At 50.0% G+C, this 23,325-nt stretch overlaps 1 protein-coding gene across 1 annotated transcript in view; it reads right to left on the minus strand.

The window, feature by feature from the left end:
• Positions 1 to 332: 332 nt before the first annotated feature.
• Positions 333 to 23,325, minus strand: part of MDFI (MyoD family inhibitor) — a 34,924-nt gene continuing 11,931 nt past the window's right edge. The window contains exons 2-4 of the mRNA XM_077839518.1: positions 13,540 to 13,758; positions 2,525 to 2,794; positions 333 to 595 (exon numbers count right to left, since the gene is read on the minus strand). Coding sequence (XP_077695644.1) covers positions 333 to 595; positions 2,525 to 2,794; positions 13,540 to 13,758 — 752 coding nt within the window. The remainder of the gene's footprint in view (positions 596 to 2,524; positions 2,795 to 13,539; positions 13,759 to 23,325) is intronic.

Here is a 23,325-nt window from a genome sequence, read left to right on the forward strand (position 1 = left end):
GGTCCTGCAGGTATCCAATGAATCGTCCGCTGTCCCATGGCTCTAAGGCGGCGACTCCCATCCCCGGGTGCTTTCCAGCCTCAGGGTACCGGCTCTGATGGGGTCTCTGGACTCCTCCCCTTTCCATCTCCCTCTCAAATGTTGGCTCAGGAAACCGGCAGGATCCTCCGAACACATGACGCGGGGCAGGTCAAGAAAAATGAGAGCCCAAGGAGTGGCGGGGCGGGGGGGAAGGGATCCCCAATCCCAGGCACTCCTGCCCGCCCCCGCCCCCGCCCGTTTATGCCTGGGCGAGGGATTTGGCTCTGGGTTCCTTGCCCCCCGGCCCCGCTTCAGGAGGAGAAGCACAGGCCGCAGCACTCCATGCAGATCTCCAGGCAGTCCGCGGACTCGCAGCAGGCGTCCACGATGCCGCAGTCCATGTCGCAGGGCAGGTCGCAGTCGGCGCACTCCCCGGAGCCGCCGCCGCAGCAGCAGCAGCAGATGCAGGAGTCCTCGGAGCTGCAGGAGCCGCAGGTGGTGCAGTCCAGCACAATGTTGCAGAGGGTCAGGAACTCGCAGAAGAGGCAGGAGAGGATGCAGTGGACGCAGCAATCTGAGCAGCGGGACGGGAGAGGCGGGGAGGGAGCGCGGTGGGGGCGGGGGGGAGGAGAGGAGAGAAATGAATGATACCATTGTTCACAGACACTGCCCGGCACAGCACCGTCCCCAGGGCTTGGATGGGAACGTTCCCAACAGGTGTTTTAGGGTTTAACCCCCCCCAGCTCCCACAGAGACCACCACAAACAATCGCTTACGCTCAGGGCAGAGAGCTGAGACGAGCCCGGGGCTGCTGGGCTCAGGGTGGTTGGTTATTTGGGCCTTTGGCTTCTGCAGACGCACAGGCAGGGGTGGGGCCCACGAAAGGCACGAGAGGGCCGAGCAGGGCTGCCCGGGGAGCTTAGAGACTCCATGGAACCCTCTCGGGTCTTGGCCATTGCTGATGATTGTGTGTGGAAGGTGCCCGGATACTACGGTGATGGGCAGCAGAATAAAACCCTGAGGTAGGCAGACCAAAACCTGAAGGCAAACAAAAAACTCCCCAAAGGTCAACTGTGAGAAACGGACTGAGCGTTACCAGAATGGGCTGTTTCATTTAAAATGGGGGTGGGGATGCAGGGATGGGGAAGAGTGCGTCCCAGAATCTATGGGGCAGGTGTAAGGCCAGCGTGAGGGGGAAGAGTGCGTCCCAGAATCTATGGGGCAGGTGTAAGGCCAGCGTGAGGGGGAAGAGTGCGTCCCAGAATCTATGGGGCAGGTGTAAGGCCAGCGTGAGGGGGAAGAGTGCGTCCCAGAATCTATGGGGCAGATGTAAGGCCAGCGTGAGGGGGAAGAGTGCCTCCCAGAATCTATGGGGCAGGTGTAAGGCCAGCATGAGGGGGAAGAATGCGTCCCAGAATCTATGGGGCAGGTGTAAGGCCAGCGTGAGGGGGAAGAGTGCCTCCCAGAATCTATGGGGCAGATGTAAGGCCAGCGTGAGGGGGAAGAGTGCCTCCCAGAATCTATGGGGCAGGTGTAAGGCCAGCGTGAGGGGGAAGAGTGCGTCCCAGAATCTATGGGGCAGGTGTAAGGCCAGCGTGAGGGGGAAGAGTGCGTCCCAGAATCTATGGGGCAGGTGTAAGGCCAGCGTGAGGGGGAAGAGTGCGTCCCAGAATCTATGGGGCAGGTGTAAGGCCAGCGTGAGGGGGAAGAGTGCGTCCCAGAATCTATGGGGCAGGTGTAAGGCCAGCGTGAGGGGGAAGAATGCGTCCCAGAATCTATGGGGCAAGTGTAAGGCCAGCGTGAGGGGGAAGAGTGCCTCCCAGAATCTATGGGGCAGGTGTAAGGCCAGCGTGAGGGGGAAGAGTGCCTCCCAGAATCTATGGGGCAGGTGTAAGGCCAGCGTGAGGGGGAAGAGTGCGTCCCAGAATCTATGGGGCAGGTGTAAGGCCAGCGTGAGGGGGAAGAGTGCGTCCCAGAATCTATGGGGCAGGTGTAAGGCCAGTGTGAGGGGAAAGAGCGCATCCCGGAATCTATGGGGCAGATGTAAGGCCAGTGTGAGGGAGAGAGAGCATCCTGGAATCTATGGGGCAGGTGCGAGGCTTAGTTCTCCCTTAGTGAAGGGATCTCTTAGTGGAGGGCTGGGAGGGACATTACTGAGACTGAAGAGGATCCAGAAACTATGTGAGGGTCATGAGATTAGGGGGCAGGGATCCCAGAACTAACAGGACCAGCATGAGGCTCGAGGAGGTGGGGCAAAGAACCTGGCAGGGACGGGGGAGGCCAGCCCAGAGCAAATAGAGAGAATGTGGGGGGAATCGGACCAGGATCCACACAGCTCCCTGGCTTGAACGGTAGCATGGGGCAGTCGGCACAAAGCAGTAACTGTGGGCGTCACCCCTTTCATCCTGGGGGCTCCCATCTCTCTCTCGAGCACTGTAGCTCTTGTTCCCATTACTGGACATGGAGGTTTGGGGAGCTGGGGGTGGGCAGGGACAGCTGGTACCTTGCTGGGCCTCCACAGGGATCTGCGAGGAGGCAGATTTGGAGCTGCCTTTGCTCTTCTTGCTGCCCTGGCTGTTGATGGAACAGTGCGACTGCAGCTTCCGATGAGGCTTCTGAGAGCTGGGCAGCGAGCCAAGGACGCCGTTCCCTGCATCTCGGTTTGCGCCGCCCAGGTCTGGGACACACCTGGCGCCGTTCTGCAGCAGAGGGGTGCAGTCCATGGGGCTGGACGGCTGGAGACCCCGCAGGGGTGTTCGGACCTGGGGCTGGCCTGCGGGCAAGAGACAGCAGTGTGTTGGAGAAAGCTGCACTCAGAGGAGAATCCCGCGTGGCAGAGAAAAGACCAGTCCTGGCTCTAATGCATAAAAAGGGGATTCTTACTGATGCTGCTGGACACAGAGGGGGTTTCTAGGCTGCACTCTGAACCCGGGTGTGTGGATGTGTTTCCAAGCCAGGCTTGAGCATCCACACTGCATTGTAAAGCTGGGTTAACAATTGCTGGACCGGGTCTCGCAGCCACACTAATGCGTCTACACTGCACCACGCAGACCTTCGGACTTGGGTCTATGGCTTGAGCTGCGTCCACGCTGCTAAATGACAGGGCTTGGACTTGAGTCACAGCGGGACTCGAGCTCTGACCCACACCCCTCACCCTGTCCTCAGACCAGGGTTATTTCTATTTAGTTTAAATCGATTAGGAACATGTTTAAGCTACATTGAAATAAACCACTCAGACCCAAATATTAGTGGTTTGTGCGGGTTTAAATAAATCAGTTTAAAATCACACCTTGAATTAAATGGGTGCAACTCTGCATGTAGCTACAGCCCAACCCTGTGTGCTCACAGTTGGGCCAGAGGAGGCTTTTTTGTTCCTCATACAGCATCTAAGGCTTTGTGCTTGACAGCCTCTGCAAGGTTTGCCAATCTCTTGGCAAACATGGACAGCAAACACTATAAATAAGGTGACTTCTTTACAAAGCTCATAATTGGAGCTGGTAGAAAAATAAATAAATTCTAAAGGGGGGAGGAATGGCCAGGGGAAATTTCCCCCCGTCGAAATGCAGTTAAGCCTGTGTGTAGACAAGACTAAGATAATCAAAGACATGTTTGAGTGGAAAGTACAACCCAGCTAGACTGGCTTAAGGCTCCGCACATCTAGGGGGAAGATTTATAAAGAGAACGTTAAACAGCCCTGGTCCAATGGAACCATCTGGGAACATTTTACTTGAACTGCGGAGACACGGGAGAGCCCTGACGCCATTTTTTGTTCTTCGTGGAAGGTATCTGGAAAGGCCATTTCTACTGGGCTTAAAGGCCTTTCACAGAATCACAGAAATGTAGGGCTGGAAGGGACCTCGAGAAGTCACCAAATCCAGCCTTCAGCGCTTCGGCAGGACCAAGTAAATCTAGACCATCCCTGACAGGTGTTCATCCAACCTGTTCTTAAAAACCTCCAGTGACAGAGATTCCACAACCTCCCTTGGGACCATGGTCCAGAGCTTAACTACCCTGAGGGTTAGAAGGTTTTCCCTAATATCTAACCTTAACCTCCCTTGCTGGAGAGTAAGCCCATTACTTCTTGTCCCACCTTCAGTGGACATGGAGAACAATTGATCACCATCTTCTTTGTAACAGCCCTTAAGATACTGGAAGACTTATCCGGTTTCCCCTCATTTGTCTTTTTTCAAACTAAACACACCCACTTTTATTAAGCTTTCTTCAGGTTTTCTAAACCTCTGATCGTGTGTGTTGCTGTCCTCTGGGCTCTCTCCCAATTTAGCCACATATTTCCTCACATTTGGCACCCAGAATTGGACACAATACTCCAGCTAAGGCCTCAACAGTGCCAACAGAGCAGGACAATTACCTCCTGTGTCTTACTTACAACATGCCTGTTAATACACCCTAGACTGATACTAGCCTTTTTCGCAACTGTATCACTTTGTTGACTCACATTCAATTTGTAATCCACTATGACCCCCAGATCCTTTTCAGCAGTACGACCCCCTAGCCAGTTATGCTCCATTTTGTAGTTGTGCATTGGATTTTTCCTTTCTAAATGAAGTACTTGGCACTTGTCTTTATTCATCTTGTTGATTTCAGACCAATTCTCCAATACGTCAAGGTAATTAGCAAACCTCGTTGCCTGCTCTGTCCCCATATCTACTCTAGCGACACCATTGTAGGACCCAACCACATCAGCCACACCATCAGGGGCTCATTCACCTGTACGTCTACTAATGTGATATATGCCATCATGTGCCAGCAATGCCCCTCTGCCATGTACATTGGCCAAACCAGACAGTCCTTACGTAAAGGAAGAAATGGACACAAATCGGACATCAGGAACGGTAACATACAAAAGCAAGTAGGAGAACACTTCAATCTTCCTGGACATTCGATAACAGATTTAAAAGTAGCTATACTTGAACAAAAAAACTTCAGAAACAGACTTCAAAGAGAAACAGCAGAACTAAAATTCATTTGCAAATTTAACACCATTGTGTTGAATAGGGACTGGGAGTGGCTGGCTCATTACAGAAGCAGCTTTGTCTCTCCTGGAATTGACACTTCCTCATCTATCACTGGGAGTGGACTACATCCACCCTGATCGAATTGACCCTGCCAACACTGCTTCTCCACTTGTGAGGTAACTCCTTTCCCTTCATGTGTCATTATATAATGCCTGCATCTGTAATTTTCACTCCATGCATCTGAAGAAGTGGGTTTTTTACCCATGAAAGCTTATGCCCAAATAAATCTGTTAGTCTTTAAGGGGCCACCGGACTCCTTGTTGTTTTTGTGGCTACAGACTAACACAGCTACCCCTTGATACTTAAGGTCATTTTGAACTCTCACGCTGTGCTCCGAAGTGCTGGCAACCCTGTCCCAGCTTGGTGCCATCCACAAATTTTATAAGCGCACTCTTCACTCTATTATCCAAGCCATTGATGAAAATACTGAATAGTACCAGACCCAGGACTGACCCCCATGAGACTTCATTAGATAACCCCTCCCAGTTTGAGAGCGAACGATGGAGAACTACTCGGTGAGTACCGTCTTTCAACCACTCACACACCCACATAATAGTAATTTCTTCTAGACTGCACTTCCCTAGTTTACTTATGAAAATGTCACGTGAGACTGTGGCACGTGAGACCTACTGCTTCCCCCTATCCACTTGGCCTGTAACCCCATCAAAGGAGAAAATTAGCTTGGTTTGGCATTATTTGTACTTGACAAATCCATGCTGGTTATTCCTTATCACCCTTTGTGGAGGGCTGTCAGCAAGGGCCATCTCCAGATTGTGAGGCTCTCTCCCTTCTCGGCCTAACCAGGCAATCCTCTGCCTCCAATCCACCCCAACTTCAAACAGGGAGATGTGAGGCTGCTGGAAACTAGATCCTCAGCTGGTGTCACTGGTGCAGCCCCATTGGCTTAGCTACACTGATCTGGCCTGATGCATCAGGGCGGGGGAAAGGGAAGCACAAATGGGGGAGCGGGAGAAAGGGAGAGATGAGGAAGAAGATGACATAGTAGAGCAAGGGGGACAGAAGGAGGAGGGAGGAAAAGGGATGGAAAATAAAGGGACGAGCGAGTGGAGTCCTTTGGTGGAAGAATGGCCCAGAGGTTAGAACACTGACCTGGTACGTAGGAGACCTGGGTTTCAGACCCTGCTCTGTGTGACCTTGGGCAAGTCACTTAGTGTCTCTGCTTCAGTGATAGCCCTGCCCCCCCTCAGAAGGGGGCTGTGAGGATAAACGCAATCCAGATTGCAATGCATTCAATTGCTATGGTGACGGGGTCACCTAAGATATTCATACCAACAGGATGGGAAAGAAGAGAGCCCAGAAGGCAGGGTTTTGAGAGCGCTCATCACCAAAGAGGCAGAGCTCTTCTGAAAACCTGGTCCATATAAAAGGATAAAAGCCTACTGCTGCTACCAAATAATGAAGTTACTCCTTTGGTGGAGGCGCTGTCCACCATCGGTTCAGCTCCACTGCTGGCGGTAACGTGGCCAGACTTGGGCTGCCACCACTGCTCAGAGAGGGTCTAAATGACGCCCTGGATAAAAACTCCTCTGGACTGAACTATGCGAGTACGACCCTCAGAGCATGGGGTGATTTCCCAAACCAGGCTAGCCCAGACACAGCCCAGGCTGATCCGCTGTCTGAGGGCCACAAGTGGGCTGCTGGCCTCAAGAAGGAGTTGTGTGTTCACATTGGAAAACCCAGGGTGGATCCCAGCTTGCTTCCCCCTACCCTGACCCCAGGGGCTGAAAGTCAGGAGGGAGCTTGAGAAGACGATGCCCCAAAAGGAAGCTGGGCTATGGATCTCTCTCCAAACAAACCAATGCCGTAATTAAAGGGATCCACAACCTATGGCTGGCCGTTAAAGGGGAGGAAAACAAACATCTGCTTTAGCGGCGACTCCCTCTTGTCCTCGCATTCTGCAGAAACAAGGCAGGATTGCGAATCTCCCTAGCTGGGGCCAAAGGGCTGTACTTTGCCGTGGCCAAACAAGGCATTGCGGGGGGGTGGTGGGGAGGAGCTGGAGAATAGTTTAATCCTGCCTTTCCCCCCGTGCCTGGTTAGTCGGCCTGATTATCGACCACAGACAGGATTTGGAATCCAGATCAGGAAGGGTTAAACATCAATCTCACCAGCCCGCAACATAACCAGATAAATAGAACTCTGCCTGCCCTTGTCTGTGCCAAACCTTGACTCTCTCTCTCTCTCTTTCGTCAGTAAACAAGGGATGATTCAGGAGAAAGGCTTGAGGGCAAAGGCACCTAGAGCCAAGCTGGGGAACAGTAGCCGCATTCTGTTCGGGGCGTCAGTGGGACAGGGAGCCTGAACTGCAGGGACGAGAAGGGCCGGGACTGCATTGAGCAAGACCTCCAAACACAAGGTGCTTCTGTCTCGCGTTGGCGGGGATGCCAGGCCACTCGCAGGCAAAAATAAAATCAATGGAGGTAAGAAAACAGCATCTTGTTTTCCTAGCCTGGGTATCCTAGCAGGGCTGCAAGCGCTACACTTGGTCCGGCTAGCAGAAATGGGGAAATGGCTGGCAGGGAAGTAGCAGGCTTTGCAAAGCAGGTTCGTCCCCCACAGAATAGTGGGGGTGCGGGGGGTCCCAGGCAGTCACTAGTGCTTAAGCCTGGTTTAAGAGCATGAACGAGGCCGGGGGGGGGTGTGTGTGTGGAAGTTTAAGCAACTAGATCCTAAAGGAGGGTGATGGTGTGAGAAGCTCCATGGCAGAGCATGCTGGGAAAAGCGGGACTGAAAACGGAGGTGAAAACAACCGGGCGAAGTGATCCAGAAGGAGGGGGATAGATAGAGGAGGGGTGAGGGGGGATAGAAAGGAAGGGGAGGGGACGAAAGAAAGAACAAACCGAGCTTGGATTAAATCAGACTCCCGTCCTGCAAACTTTTTCTCTTTGCGGTGCTTGGTGATTTTCACTTTCAGTTTCCAGCTAGGAGGAGAAGCGCCAGAGAGCACGTGAGCACCTGTCCTTGTGAGATCCCCAGCCTGATCGTACACACCAACAGAGAGGAGCAGGATCTGAACTTTCAGCTGATTCTCCAAACCAGGAAACCTTTAGATGCTCTCCCATTGCCACAATGAAGGCCTGTGTTCAGGGGAAGGATGGTCTTGTGGTGAAAGCATTGGGCTGGATTCAATACCCATTTCTGCTGCAGGCTCCCTGTGTCATCTTAGATCGGTCATTTAAAGGAGGGAATTCTCAGCACTTCAGATAAGCAGACCCTTAACTCCCGCCCATCTGTATAGGGACTAGGAATAACACCACTTCCTTTCTACCTTGTCTAGTTAGACTGTCAGCTCTTTGGAACAAGGACGATCTATCTAGTACTGTGTCTGTCCAGCACCTATTACATACAATAGGGCCCCTGTCTCAGGGGGGTCTCTCAGTGCTAGCATAATAATAAAATAGCCACACATGGACATACATTTATATCCTCGGCTAAGCTCCAAGTGAACTTCAACAGCGGAGTTTAAATCCGCCCCTGAGAACATGGGTTTGCGCTGACAGGACCTTAACCCCTGTGGCAGGAATGAAACTGCTCAGCTGTAGCTCACGAAAGCTCATGCTCAAATAAATTGGTTAGTCTCTAAGGTGCCACAAGTACTCCTTTTCTTTTTGTGAATACAGACTAACACTGTTACTCTGAAACCTGCTCATGACCGTTTCCCCAGTTCTCCCACCACGCTCTCCCTGTGGAGGCCGGGCTCACAGCTCTTCCCCCAGGCGCACCGCTCACAGGCATGATTTGTTAGAATGGCATCTCTCCCGTCCTTAAAGGGATGAGAAGATACAATAGCCCAGGGGGCGGGTGGGTGTGTTTCAGGACTGTCATGAGACTAGTGTTCGAGAGGCAGAGAGGGTGCAGTCCTGCTCGACCCTAACTCATGTCTGGGGCCCAGCCCCTCTAAAAGGCCCCATCTTCAGGTCAACCCTGTCCAAAGCCCACTGCGGCCAACAGAAGTCTTTCAAGCCCAGAGTCAGGGAATCCAGTTACAACCAATGATTGTCCCCTGATCTTTTTGCAACTTTTAGCCTACTTGTAACTAAACTATTATTTATCGTACACACACGGTAGCACACAGAGAGACCCCCCACCCCAGCCAAGATCCAGGCCCCATTGTGGTAGGTGCTGTACATACCCAAAGTAAGAGACAGTCCCTGCCCTGAAGAGCTTACAGTCTAAACAGAAACACAGAGAGGGGAAGTGAATTGACTGCAGCTTAAAGCCAGACCTGGGAATTGAACCTACATCTTCTGAGTTCCTAGCAAAGCACCACATCCACTAGATTACTCTCCCTCCTCTAATACACTAATCTTTTTCACCCAGTTATGGGGAAAACAGTCTCTATTGCCCAGTTGGAACCAGGTCCCCGCCTTCATTTGATGTAGACAGGGTCTAGCAGTGCGTGTTCCAGTATGATTTTAGTAAGCTAGGCTTCAAAAATCCTGCTCAATCTGATGCAAGAAAGGCCCATGGGGCCCATGAGTCTGACACAGTCCACAGAGAGAAAGCCAGAAGCACAGGTCAGGAATTTCAGACATGCCACTCCCCACAAATATTCTACAGCTTCAATTGTTCAATGGTTTTGAAAATGGCAGGGTTTACAAAAGTGCCTGGTGTACATGGTTTGGCTTGCTCTGTTTCTTTGCATTCCTCAGATTAAATTGTTTGTAAATCAAAATCACTCCCTGATTCAAACAAGCACGGAGCAGCAGAGAAGCCAGGCCAGAATTTCCCATCAGAGTTAGTAATAATATCTTACAATTATAGGGCGGTTTTCTACTCAAAGGAACCCAAAACACTCAAAAGGAGATGGAGGAATGACTTCATTCTACCTCCGACATGCAGCCGCCTCTGGGGTGGAATGCAACAGTTGTTTAACAGCACAGTGAAACACTGCACGACAAGTGAGTCCAGGAGGGTCTCGTATCCAATTTCAAGTTCAAGGAGAATTTAGAGAGTTAGAATGCAATTAACTAGTTAGAAATGGTCCAGGAAACCAGGACCAGTGCCCCTATTTTGGGGACATTGTCATTGGATATTTAATGGCCCAAAGAGGCCAGGATGTTGATTTTAATTCCTATAGTCCTTTAGTAGCTCCTAGCACTATGTAGATTCGGCTCTAATCACATCACCAGGAACTTTGAGTGCATTGAGGATTTGACCACAGCAGTGTCTCTTCCTGCTAAGACCAGGTTTTAGGAACAACGATCAACTTTGCTGAAGGTCATTTTTCGGAGTCCCTCACAATACTGAGATAATACCAGGACCATGGAACAATTCCAAAGCCCCCTTCACAAAGCCCCCTGCCTTCCCCCATAAGTGCTGACTCTCGGATAATAAATTACAGGATCCCAATGCTATAACCATTCCTATACTTCACAACGCACCATTTCACCTCCCTCTGGTATTATCCACAGGGAGATGCATCAAGATGCACCCGAGATCTGTTTGCCCTGCACCACAGATCAGATTTTCACAGGAACTCAGCCCCCAGCCGCTTCCATTGCGATGTTTATGGCCAGACTTTCCCAATAACTCAGCACATTGGGTGCTGAGCAATTCTGAAAACTCCAGCTATTTACTTAGGTACCTAAAAGGGAACTGAACTGTTTGGAAAAATCTGGCCCCAATTCTGGGTCCTGAGCACTTGGAAATTAGACCTGAGCTCTTTGAAATTAGACCCAGGTCTTGAAAGCCTGAAGATATTTGCAGCTCATTGTTGTTTCATCATTAGGGAGAGACCCACACCTTCCGGACAAGGGATTTTTGATTGGCCATTAGCGGAGGTCATTATTAAAACATTCACCACCTTACTGAGATACCACTTTTCCCATTCAAAGCACAGTGAATTTCATGGGTGTCTCAGACAGCAGTGTGGGGTAACTGCTGGAAAATGATGACTTTTTAATGGCAGCTTCTGGTAGAACAGGTTTCACTGTGTTTAATCCCCACATAGTAAACATGAAGTGTCTGTTTAAAGGTCCCCCCTGTCTGGTTGTCACACACGCCGGCGTAACTACCCCATAAAACAGCATAACTGGAGAGTGACAGAGTTGGTGCGGCTGTTGGAAAGAGCAGCTGGGAGAGAAATTCGTCAAAGAAATGCAGGGCTGGATGGGACCTCGAGAAGGCATCCAGCCCAGCCCCCTGCACTGAGGCAAGACCAAGTGAACCCAGACCGTCCCTGCTGACAGGTGTTTGTCCAATTCTTGAAAACCTCCAACGATGGGGACACAACAGCCTCTTCCAGAGTTGAATTACCCTTCATTGAGGTTTAAGGCAGAGAGAGAGCCTCACTCTTAGAGCTCAAGTTTCCTGGTGCTAGGTGAGAAGTTACACAAACAAATCCAGTTCCATGGTTGCTTGTCCCCCCCCGCACCCCGCCATTAAATCAGAAAAGAAGAATGGGCCAGGGGTCGGGGTGCTAATCTAGGGGTCAATTCCCTGCTCTGCCACTGATTCTCTGTGTGACCCTGGGTAAATCAGTTAATATGGGATTTCCAAAGCCACATCAGTGGGCTAGGCACCTAACTCACTTAGGAATTGCCTCTGAGCCTCAATTCCCCACCTGTGCGATGGGGATACTAGCAGTCCCGTACTCACACGGGTGCTGGGAGGATCAATATGTTAAAGATTATGAGGGGCTCAGATATTGTGGTACGGGGGCCAGATAAGTACCTAAGATCATTGTTCCGTCCAGTCCAATATCATCCTTCCAGCTGCATGGCTGGAGAGTCAGAGGAAAGATTTAACTTCATCTCAGTGCAGTTCACCAATGTTGTATTTAGCGGGGAAAATTCTTCCTGACTCCTGCTGCAATCTGATGATGCCCTGAAGCATGAGGCTGGATTCCCCCCTCCCACCCCCAGCCTGCGTACCTGTCCACTGCCCTGTTGTTGTTCATCCACTCCAAAGGGAGCTTGCTGTCTTTCCAGGTAAGCCACCAAGGGGCTGATGCGGAGGCCGCACACGTGGGCCAATCCACGGCAAAGAGAGGAGGGCGGAGAGCCTGCTCCCCATGCAGGGCACAGCCTGACCGCCGAGTGACTCAGATGCCCGAAAGAGTTCCGAGCTCCCGTACAGGAAGCACGTGATCTCTTCACTCCACATACTTGCATCCTGTCCATCCATCAGCATCAACCCTACTTCGCTATCCTTTCCCTGGCTGCCCTCCGGCCTGCCCGCTAGTCAGCACTACAGGTAATTTGTCAACCGCACGGAGAGCCTCAGCCCCCACCGTTCCTCTTTCCAATGGGAAGCCTCAATCCATTTCTTGCCCCTGGAAAAGTACAGACTCTCCTGAACTGTCCAACAAAAAGGGATTTACTGTTGTGTGCATAAGGGCCAGACTGAGGGCAAGATCCTTAAATCCAGGCTCAGGGCCAGGGATGCAGTCTGGTGGCCAGGCCATCACGGCTATTCATAGTTACGCTCGCTCGATTAAAGCTACCGTGGGTAGGCCTGCCTGAGCTGCAGTGACCCTCCGATTGCAGTTCGATAGCAGGGCCACAGACAGACAGAACTCTGGCGATCTTCCCACTGTGTCATCTGACCCTTCACAGAGCCAGCTTTAGACCACACGGTGCTAGAAACGCTCTCGACCTGCCTATGCCACAGCTTTCATCATTGCTACCCCAGCTGAGCTGTACCCCCCACTTTGTGCCAGGCAGAGGATCCTTGTGTTGTCCCTCTGCAGAGCTGCTGGTATCAGATCTCTCTCAAAGGACATGACCCATCTCTCCTGTGGGAACTGCAGATCTTCATCCCTACTGTGATCTTAGCTGTGTTTGGGGCAGTCAGAGAGATGCCCTGTAGCCTTAAACCCTCAATCCCTGCAGGTTGGTCCTGCCATGTCTTCAACCCCTAGTTGCTTAACTCGCCTACATGCCGGTGTAGGAGGGACAGTCTGTAATGTTAGCGAAACCGCTCTCATTTCCTCCTTCTGTCCCTCCGGGGAGCTCTCCCTGTCTGGTGCATTTCACAGGAGTTAGAAGGCATGTCCCGCATTCTTCTTCCCACATGTCCCTGTGTATAACTTTGGCAGGTCAGGTTAACACTACCGACAACAGCAGCAGCAATTACCCCCTCACTGGATGCTACTCCTACTTTCACCACCCGGACTAGTGCCACATACTAGTGTATGGGATAAAAATACAGCTCCCTCCTTTTATCAGGGAGTGGGAGTATAACGGAAGAACAGGGATAGTGCCCACTCTTGCTAGGAGCCTCTGACATTATTTTTGTCTGTATTACGGTATTTCCTACAAGCCCCAACCTGGGACGAGGCCTATCGTGCTAGGTGCTGTACATATCAAAAATGAAAAGACAGTCCCCGCCCCAAATCGTTTATGGGTTTCTTTGAACCCATGAGTGAGGGGAGAGGGACCATTGTGATTTCAAGGACCCGAGCCCACGACACCGATCCCGCCCCAGCAGAACCCATGGGAAAGAAGCAGAGACTTACGTATCACGGCTTCGGGAGTGACCATGGACTCTGATTTGGTCTCGCCTTTGGGGGGTGGTGTTCCATTTGCCAGGAGGTTCGGCGACTTGTCATCTTCTGGCAGTTTCTCCTTCTCCTCCGTTGCTGGGGCCTGAGGGTGAGGAGCTTGGATGTGGCACAGAGCAGATGGTGCTACCGCTGGATTCTGCGTGGAGGAAGCGCTCGAGATCTCCTCCTGATCTGAGAAAGACAGTAGGGTTCTAATTATTATTATATGTGCTGGCATACCACGGACCAGGATCCCACCTTGCTAGGTGCGGTACAAAGACACCTAGACAGTCCCTGCCCCCAAGGAGCTCACAATTGCAATATAAGACCAGAGACAACAGAGGGAGTCAGACAGACTGAGTGGGGAGTCCCAGGAAACAATGAGCACCTCTTCCATCATCCGTTCCACCTTCATAACCCTTAAACAGTGTGAAGGCAGCAGGCGTCCCAGATTCTAGCCTGGGCACACTATTCACAAGAACGTTAAGAAGCCTAGGGCCAGATTCTCAGCTAGCGTAAACAGGCACAGCTCCATTGAAGCCAAGGGAGCTACATCAATTTACACCAGTTGAGGATCTGGCTGTTTTGGGTGGCATTTTCAGAAGCTCTCAGCACGGTCCGACTCTGCTCCTCAAGCAGTTAATGGTAAAAGTCCCCTTGACTTTGCTGGGACAGAGTCAGGCCAATGCTGAGTCTCTAGGGGCAGGGACTATCGTGGTCTGTGTTTGTACAGCACCTAGCACAATGGGCTCCTGGTCTGTGGCTGGGGCCCTTAGGCGCTACCGCTGTACAAACAATTAAACAAGACACTTAGACTTTAAGGGCAGTAGAGACCATCATGATCATCTAGTCTGACCTGCTGCACATCACAGGCCACAGAACCTCACCCAACTACTCCCGGAATAGACTCATAACCTCTGACTGAGATACTGAAGTCCTCAAATCATGATTTAAAAGACTTCAATAAACATCATTTTGAAAATCCCACCAGGTTTTCACAATTCAAATTTAAAAATCATATAAAATGTCTCCGGTGTTTTACTCAGAAACAGGCTGGTGTGTCGTTTGGTTTTGTTTAAATCCACCCCCGGCTTATTTTCTAATGTTAAGATGTCGTGTCTATGTGAAAGTTTGCTCCTGGGAGACATGCAGCAATTTGAAATGGTCATGAGGTCTGAGGTCCGACTGGCTACCCTGTGAAAAGCAAAACCGCTCTGTCCCATACGCAGCCCGCAGCAGTGAGCTCCCAGCCTTGGCCTTGCAGAGCTCACACGAGTGCTCTCAAAGTACCCACCAGACAGCACTTGGAAGTTATGGCTCCGGCCCTGAAGCCCATTTCCTGCCCCAGGCTCCAGAGCCCGAGCTCCGGCCCCAAAGGCGACACCGACACAGCTATTGTTAGTGTGGTAGCATGAGCCCGAATCTGTTGAGCTGGGCTGGGAGGCTCCCTGCTGCAGACAGGGTAGACTATCCATAGCGGCCTGGTATGAAATTGGAAACATCCATATTTTCCCCATGATAATTTGTGGAAAAAAAATTTGACATTTTTACTCAGACCCTCCTGGAGTCTCGCCTGGGTACTGCTGGGAGAAAGCCCACGCTACCAGAGCCCCAGTTAGCAACCCTCAGGGCACTGCTGTGGGGAAGCTCACATTGCCAGGGGTTCTATCCAGCAGGGATAGGGCACTGCCGTGTGGAAGCTCCCTGGGACTCCTGCAGACAGCACTGCTTTCTCAAAGCAGCATCCTATCACAGGGTGAATAAAAAGCCCCATGCTGTGGGAGCCTTCGTCGGCATGGGCTTTGGGCACTTCCAGAAAGAAAGGCCCAGGAACCATAGGGGGCACTGCCAGGGCACTGCTCTGAGGAGGATCTGCCCAGGGCGATCCCAGATGGCAGGAAGAGGGCACTGAGCGATAGGCAGCCCATGCTGCCGCAGTCCCAGCTGGCACCCAGGAGACGCCGCTGCACGAGAAACGGGGGAGAGCTGTTACCGCAACAGAACAGCGGCACAGCAAGACCAGTGAGAAAGAGGAGGTGGCCATCAGGCACACGCCATCTGCTCCCGAAGCCTGCTGGAAAGGTACAGCTCCTTCACACCCACACAGACTGAGCAGCCGGTTGTCACACATCCCAGCTTCAGCCAGAATCCTCTGGATTGCCCAGCTCCTGAAATTCTCTTGCCTTGGCTTTTGTCTGACAGGTCTCTGTCAAAGGGGCCTGGCCCACAGGAGATGGACAAACCAGACATCCAGCCCTCAGCACTTGGTGGAAGGTATGGATGAGGATGCTAGCCTCAGTGAGGCAGGCCTCCAAGTCCCTTTCTCCAGATGGGGGAACAAGATCAGGCAGGGGTGTCGGTTGGTATGCAATGGAATTGATGGACAGATCCCCCAGAATCCAAGCCCTGTGCAGCCTCATCCTTACCACCTGTCTGGGGCCCATTGTGAATGAAGTGTTGGGTTAGCTTGATGGCTAGCGCGGCACTGTGGGACAGCCCGATGCGGACTTCATTCGGCTCTGCTATTGTGACATGACACGGATTTCCAGCCGTATGGGCCGAAACACGATGGATGGGGCACCGTTCAGCTTCAGTCCTGGTTAACTCTGGGGGTGGGCGGGAACCCTACAGCAGCCAGGCACGGCTTGCAGCACCCTGAGATGGCTTTGGCGTCTGGATGCAGGACGTGTTAGAGGGATCGCGTGATGTTAGACATGGGTCATTCCTCTTGTGCGGACGAGGCCGCTGGAGACCCAGCGAACGTGAGGAGTTGGCCCCTTTCTGCCGAGCCCCCCTCACTTTCTTCCACTGGGCTCCCAGTCGGCCTACCCACCTCTTACCCTCCCCCATGCTCCCTTGGTTCCCAGAATAGCAACCGTTTACACAACGGGCTGAAGGTGCAGCAGCATCGGGGTGGAACCGCACTTTATATAAAGCTAAATTATACCTTCAGAGGATAAAGCTAGACCAAGCACCCATAATTACACTGACCATAGCAAGAGGTCCTACACGCACGCGGGCAGGGGCAGAGGGCGGGGAGAGAGCGGCAGGCCTTGGAGCCCTCATTATACTCAAGATAACAAGAGATCCTTCATGCAGGCAGACAGGGCAGGAGGCAGACGGGGAGGAAGGGAGGCAGACCTCACACATATAATTATAGTGGCCATAATGACACGAAGGAGGAGGGCCTGATCCAAAGTTTGCTGGGGTCAGCGGGACGCTGCCCTGACTCTCGGGGACTCTGGACCAGATTCTGAGAGGCTAATGGAGAGAAAAGCAGGGGAAGAGTGCAACCTCGTACACACAAAGCTATCCAACAAAGAGAGTGGGGAAGATGGCCCATTGGATAGAGCATGAGCTTGGTGCTTGAAATGATTGACTTGACCTTGATTTGACTCCCAGCTCTGCTACAGTCTTCCTGAATGGTTAACTCGGCTCCCCATTGGTAGAATGGGGATAACCCTTCCCCACCTCACTGGGCTGTTGAGAGGATAAAATCCATTCAGGATGGTGAGGTGCTCGGAGATGGATGGGGGCAATATAAACACCTAGACAGACAGTCAACAGAGGCACGTGAGATTTTGGTAGGAAAGGCAAAAACATGTGTGATGCTATCCTGGCTGAAAAATGCAGCTGAAGATCCTTGAGCCTTTCAGCCTAGCTAAGCCCTACTTTTAAGTTCAGAGGGATTCCCCAGAATTTAACCCCTCCAGTGCTTGGAGGTGGAATGTGCACCCTGGAGACACTGCTTCCCAGCTGTTTTCTACGTACCAGCAAATCTGGACTGGTTTATGGTTTCACACGAACATCAAGATTAAATCCCCTTATGGGACAGGCCGATAGAAAACAGTGATCTTTCCAGAGGTTTTTCAAACCACCCTGTAGAATCCAGCAGAGAATTCTCTCCCACCTTCATTCTCTATGAAATCTTTGAGGTCTGTTAGAGTAATTTCTGTAGAACCCTGTTGCTTTCAGCCCTCTTCCATTCTATCGGACTTTCCCACAGGCATGTGATTTTGCCTAGTTTTGATGTGAAACCAGGAGAAATTCAGCAGCTTCAGGAAAGGTTTGCATTGAGAATTTGGGTCCAACACTCAGAGTGAGCTGGGGCAGGAAATAGAAGTGTGTGAACTCCTCAAAGCAGGGCAAAGGGGAGGAAATGTTCTAATGCTTCCTTGAAAACCCAAGTCCTAGGAGAAAGAGGTGCATGCCTGGGTGTAAATAAAATAGTGGCCACACAAAGCTAAATGCTGCAGTCATTTGTCTGGTCTCAATCATGCTCCTATTGAGAGTTTGGCCTGAGTAGGACATGCAAAATTTGCCCTATAGGCCTGATCTAAAGCCAATGGCAAAAATTCCATTGACTTGAGTGAGCTTTGGTTCAAGCCCTTAGTCACACGTGATCCTGAGGTTACCTTTCAGGCCATGTGATCATAAGGTTCTCCACTGCATTTGTGTAAACCCAGAACTGATATGAATGGAATTACACGGTCATACATTAGTGCTATCGGACAGCTGGATCTGGCCCAGAGGTTATTATTCACACACTTTGATGGGGTGCCCTAAATAGACAGAACACTTCAAAAATTAGAAAAGACATGATTGTCTACTCAGAAAAGCCTACAATGTAATATATTATCAGGGGCTTGATGGTCACATACACAGGTTTCCTCCCCCTGTAACTTCACCGACTTCAGTAAAGTCATTCCTGGTTTACCCCAATGCAAGTGACTAAAGGATGGGACCCAACATCTGAAAAATTAGTCTTCCAGATAATTGGGGCCTACCACCTGCCAGAAGATGAGAGAAAGGATGACTTTGTGGTTAAGACCCTAAACAAGGACTTGGGAGATCTGGTTTCAATCCCCAGCTCTGTAATAGACCCCACAGCAAGTCACTGTGCCGCAAATATAAAACGGGGATTGTAACACCCCTTTTGTCCATTTAGAATATAAGGTCTTTCAGGCAGGGACAGTCTCTTCTGATGTACCTGCAGTGCCCAGTACAATGGAGGCTGTCGACGCTAATGCAAAACAAGTAATACTGACAGACGAACAGATACCTGGCTGGGAGGCACACTGCTCATACATGGTTAATTACACCGAACACAAGGTCTCCTATACTAACAGAGAGATGCAGGGAGGAAATTGGCAATTAGATTCATTTCCATTGGAACAAACAGGCCAGACAACAGACAGAAATATAGAGCAGGAGAGAATTTGGACAAGTTGGTTCTCCCCTGCGTGAGATGCACTGACTCACTCCCTGGCATCTCTTCAGCCGCGTGCCCACACGTGAGACCCGCCGCGATGCGCTTCACAAGCATTCCACAGAGCACGTGAGCTGCCGAAGCAGGCCAAAACCTCTCCTGGCACTGAGACCGAATGGCAGGAGTTGCTCCTACTCTCTGTGGTTCTGTGATTGGCATGATCTGGCGTCAACGCGCGTGTCTCATCGTTAACAGCTCAGTGCCCCATGGGCGTGGGCACCTTTGCTGGCCGGAGCTCAGACAGATTTCCTTGCAGTGGTGTCAGGGAGATTGCCCAGACATGCTCACACTTCAAACAGGCTCGAGGGACCCTGCAAAAAGGCAGATCAACCCCTGCTTTGATGTCCCTCCTGCATCTTTTTCCCTGCTGGGAGCTTTCCAGACCCAGTCAGGCCCAGGGGAAAACAATACTATTAACTAAACACCCTACACTCATACAGCAGCTTTCATCTCAGGATCTCAAAGCGCTTTAGAAACAAGCCTTGTGAAACAGACAGGCAGGTAATTATTATCCCCATTTTACAGGTGGGCACAGAGAGATGACATAACCTCCTTATGTTTGCATGGCGAACCATCTGCAGAGTTGGGAGTAGAACCCAGGAGTCCTGGCTCCTAATCATCCCTTTGCGAGGTACCCCAGGAGTTATATGCCTTCAGGGAGGAAGTAGCCACATGTTACATATTGTTTCAGTCTCATCAGGTATAACACTAAATAGAACTCGCATACTTCTTGCATCACTGAAATAGATACTTGGCATAACAAGGTGCCCAATATTGTATTGCAAACGTGTGGGTTTGGTGCCCAGTGGGGGTCTGTCTGGATCAGATGCTCTAAGAGAAGAAGGAGCTAAAGACATGTGTACAGCACTTGCTTTCCCACACAGTGTTTGTGAGTAGGTGGCTTCTACCTAGCCTTGTTCAGCCCTGGGGACTCTGATCTGCTTGATAATCCTTTGCACAACACACCTGGGGAGACTGATGCTGCAAGGCATTGAGCAACCCTCAATGACCCCTGAAATCCATGCATATTTACCTCTTTGCTGTCGTAATTATTTGTATTATTGGCCGCACCTGAGGGCCCCAGTGTGCTGAGTGCTGGACGCACACATGGTGAGAGAACATCCCTGCCCCAAAGGGCTATGGGCCAGATTTTTTGAAAGTATTTAGGCACTGAACTCCCACTGAAATCAATGGGAGTTAGGAGCCTTAATGTCTTTAAAAATCCCACCCTGACAATTTAAGTAGACACGACAAACAAAGGCTGGGAAGGGAAACTGAGGCACAGAGTGGGACTTGCCCAAGACCACTCAGCAGGTTCAGCAACAGAGCCAGGAACAGAAGCCAGCTTTTCTGACTCCCAGCCTAGAGCCCTGTCCGCTCAGCCACATTATCCTTCACTCAACACCCCCTGGCCAGGAATTGGTTGTTTTCCTCTCACGCAAAGCCAGACATTCCATTGACCTCCAGGGAGAGAGCTGTTCATGGCACTAGAAGCAGACACCAGACTGAGGCTGCCCTGAAATCTTCTGGGGTTCCGAGTGATCTCCCCGGGAAGCTGCTGAGCCCCTGTAGCAGAATCCAGAGTCACCCCTGACAAACAGCTGTGAGCAGACACTGACTGGATGCTAGCAACTAGGGGTTGATGCATTAAGTGCTAACAAAACATCAGGCATTTTGGGATTGAGGATTGCCTGATCCTAACCTTTCTCATTTCCTAGTTACATATTGATATGTATATGCCATATAGCTGCTGCATCCCACCAGCCTCCCTTTACCACATGGGGCATCTTGATATCACCTTTCATTCAAGCCTCAGCACCCAATAGGACAACTATTATCCTCATTTTACAAGTGGGGAAACTGAGGCAGAGCATAGCACCCAGGGGTCCTGAGGTCCAGCCCCTTGGCCTAATCACTGGGTTACTCTGCTGACTAAAATCTCATTTCTGCATCTTCCTCAATTACACTTTTATACAAACGCTGATACCGTCTGCGCCTCAATCAGGCCCAAGATCAGAGAGCCCATTGCTTAACCAGGATAGCACGCTGGCAATTGGCTTCATGCAGTTTAATGGATTTCCCCTTCCATTTTACAAGTACATGCCTGAGTCCTGCTTAGATAACAAAATGGAGCCGTAGTGCATCATTAACGAAGCAAACAACATAACTTCTGCATAATATTTTTAAAATATATTGGAGGGGAAGAAAATGAATGCCAACTGGGCATAGGAAACCATTTTTGTTTATAAGCACAGAAACAAAAGGATGCAATAAGCATTCAAAAATCATGAATCAGGCATCAATCATGAGATTGGCTTAAAGAGCGAGAGATTATTTTAAAAAAATGTTCTTTTCAATTGCCTTCTGGTTTCTGAGCCTTTAGGATGCACTTGGATCCTATTTTCAGGATTTTTTTCCTTCAACCACAAGGACTAGAAACTTACTTAAGAAAAAAGGAAAGCTGAAATGTTCATGGCATCATTAGACTCCAGAAGCTGGGACTTTAAGAAAAAACCCAGGATTTGCAGGAAAAACAGAGTTGGTGACACTGAGTAATGTGTCAGGATGTATCTTCACCTATTTAATTGGGCACCTTGTACCATTCATTCAATATAAGGTGTGCAAAAATAACACCTGCTACAAGTAGAAGGGCATTCCATTCATTGGATGGATTTATTTTTGTGGTACTACATTCCCAGTGGAGCTCTGAAACTTATGGGCCAACATTTGGGCCTGCTCTTGAGTAGGATAAAAAGGGGTGTGTGTGTGTGTAGGGGGGTGGGGGGAGTTAGATTATGTTTAGCTATCATGATCTAGTCAACATGTCATAAAACTCTTTTGCAAACAATTGGAAATTGCACCGTCAGCAACTGATGATCAGTAGTCAAGGTTAGTTGAACCAGGACGGAATTCAATTTAGTTTCGAGTATAAACAAGGGACAAGCTATAGTCAACACAAGTTCAGCTAACCCAGGTTAACCCTTGCTCTGACTTCAGAGGGAAGTTAGAATGACCTCAGATTTCATACAAGTCAAGGGTCACAAGGACGACTGGCATATTTTCTTAGATTCCTCTTCATTTTCTTTTGTTCTTGTGGACCACAATAGAGGAAGTGTCCAAGAAAGACTGTTATTGCCAACACCCCAATTGAAAAGCTCTAAGAGGTTTGGCTAAGGGTTAGAGGAATCGCAGAAATGTATAGCTATAAGATACCTCAAGAGATCATCTAATCCATCTCCCCACACTGAGGCAGGAACAAGACCTAGACCATCCCTGACAGGTGTTTGTCAGCAATGGTGTACATATACATAATCCTGGAGTACTAAAACTTGTGGGTACTTAGCTGAACCTTTAGAGGTCTTCCCATCGCTAATTACTTAGTTGCCCCAAGCATGTCGTAAATACAACATAGGAACGACCTTACTAGACCAGAGCTGTGGTGGAGCTAGACCAATGTCCCATCTCTAATGGCTAGTGGTACCACCTGCTACAGAGGAAGGGGCAAGAAATTGCCTAGTGGACAATTCAAGAATAACTTCCTGACATGTCAGAGGCTAGTTATATCTGTTTATACATTACTGGAACGTGCTCAGGCTTTGGTGATGAGAGCGGTACAAGAAACTATATAAAATTAAAGAGGGAAAGTTTCTCCCTAATTCTCTGAGCTAGAGGTTGCCTTGTGCCCTGAAGGTAGAGATGTATTTTGATTGCCAAGGTCAGAAGCAAACCTCTTCTTTTTGCAAAACTTGGGGTGTTTGGACCTAGAACATTGGTTTGACCCATTCCAAAGAGGACAGGGAGGGGGAGTTACCATGGTTTGATCCAGACTTATGCCCTTCCAAACTTGAAGAGCATCTGTATCTGGCGTGTTGGCTAGAGTCCCTTTTTCATATGAATGAAGGCATGGATTCTCTTGCCATTTTTGTCTTCATCTTTCTCTTTCCTTTAATCTCTCAGGGATGACTAGTCAGAGGAAAGATGATGGTGGGTGGAGAGATAAACAAAGATATACTCTACTGAGGTACTTGCCATTATCAACATGCTACTGTGAAACAATATACGGTTTGGGAGCTTTCTAATCTGTTTTTTTTTTTTTTTTTCAGATAAAATGATTGAGTGATCTCTCTTGCTTTTCCCATGTATACTGCCTAATCCATCCAGGTGGTTTACTGACCTCCCCAAATGACTATTTTAGAACTTGATTAAGCGATTTAGAATATGGTGGAGGGAGTGCAGAGAAAAATCCTCCAATCCCATGTGCCAGATTGGAGAAGGGGGGGGAGAGAGAGAGAGAGAGAAAACAAAACTCTGTTTTGAAAGTTTGCTCGACTGGGAGAAATCCAAATGGCTTATTTACATTCAGTCTGAAATTAATGCACTAAAGCCTTTCAGATTCAAAGATATTCAGAGAAAGGAGGGGGAAAGGGGAAGAGAAATGCCCAGAAAACCTCAGCACAGCGCAAGCTAATCAGTGAGCTCCTGACACTTCA

The sequence above is a fragment of the Eretmochelys imbricata genome, chromosome 21 (genome assembly GCF_965152235.1).
Source record: "Eretmochelys imbricata isolate rEreImb1 chromosome 21, rEreImb1.hap1, whole genome shotgun sequence".
NCBI lineage: Eukaryota > Metazoa > Chordata > Testudines > Cheloniidae > Eretmochelys > Eretmochelys imbricata.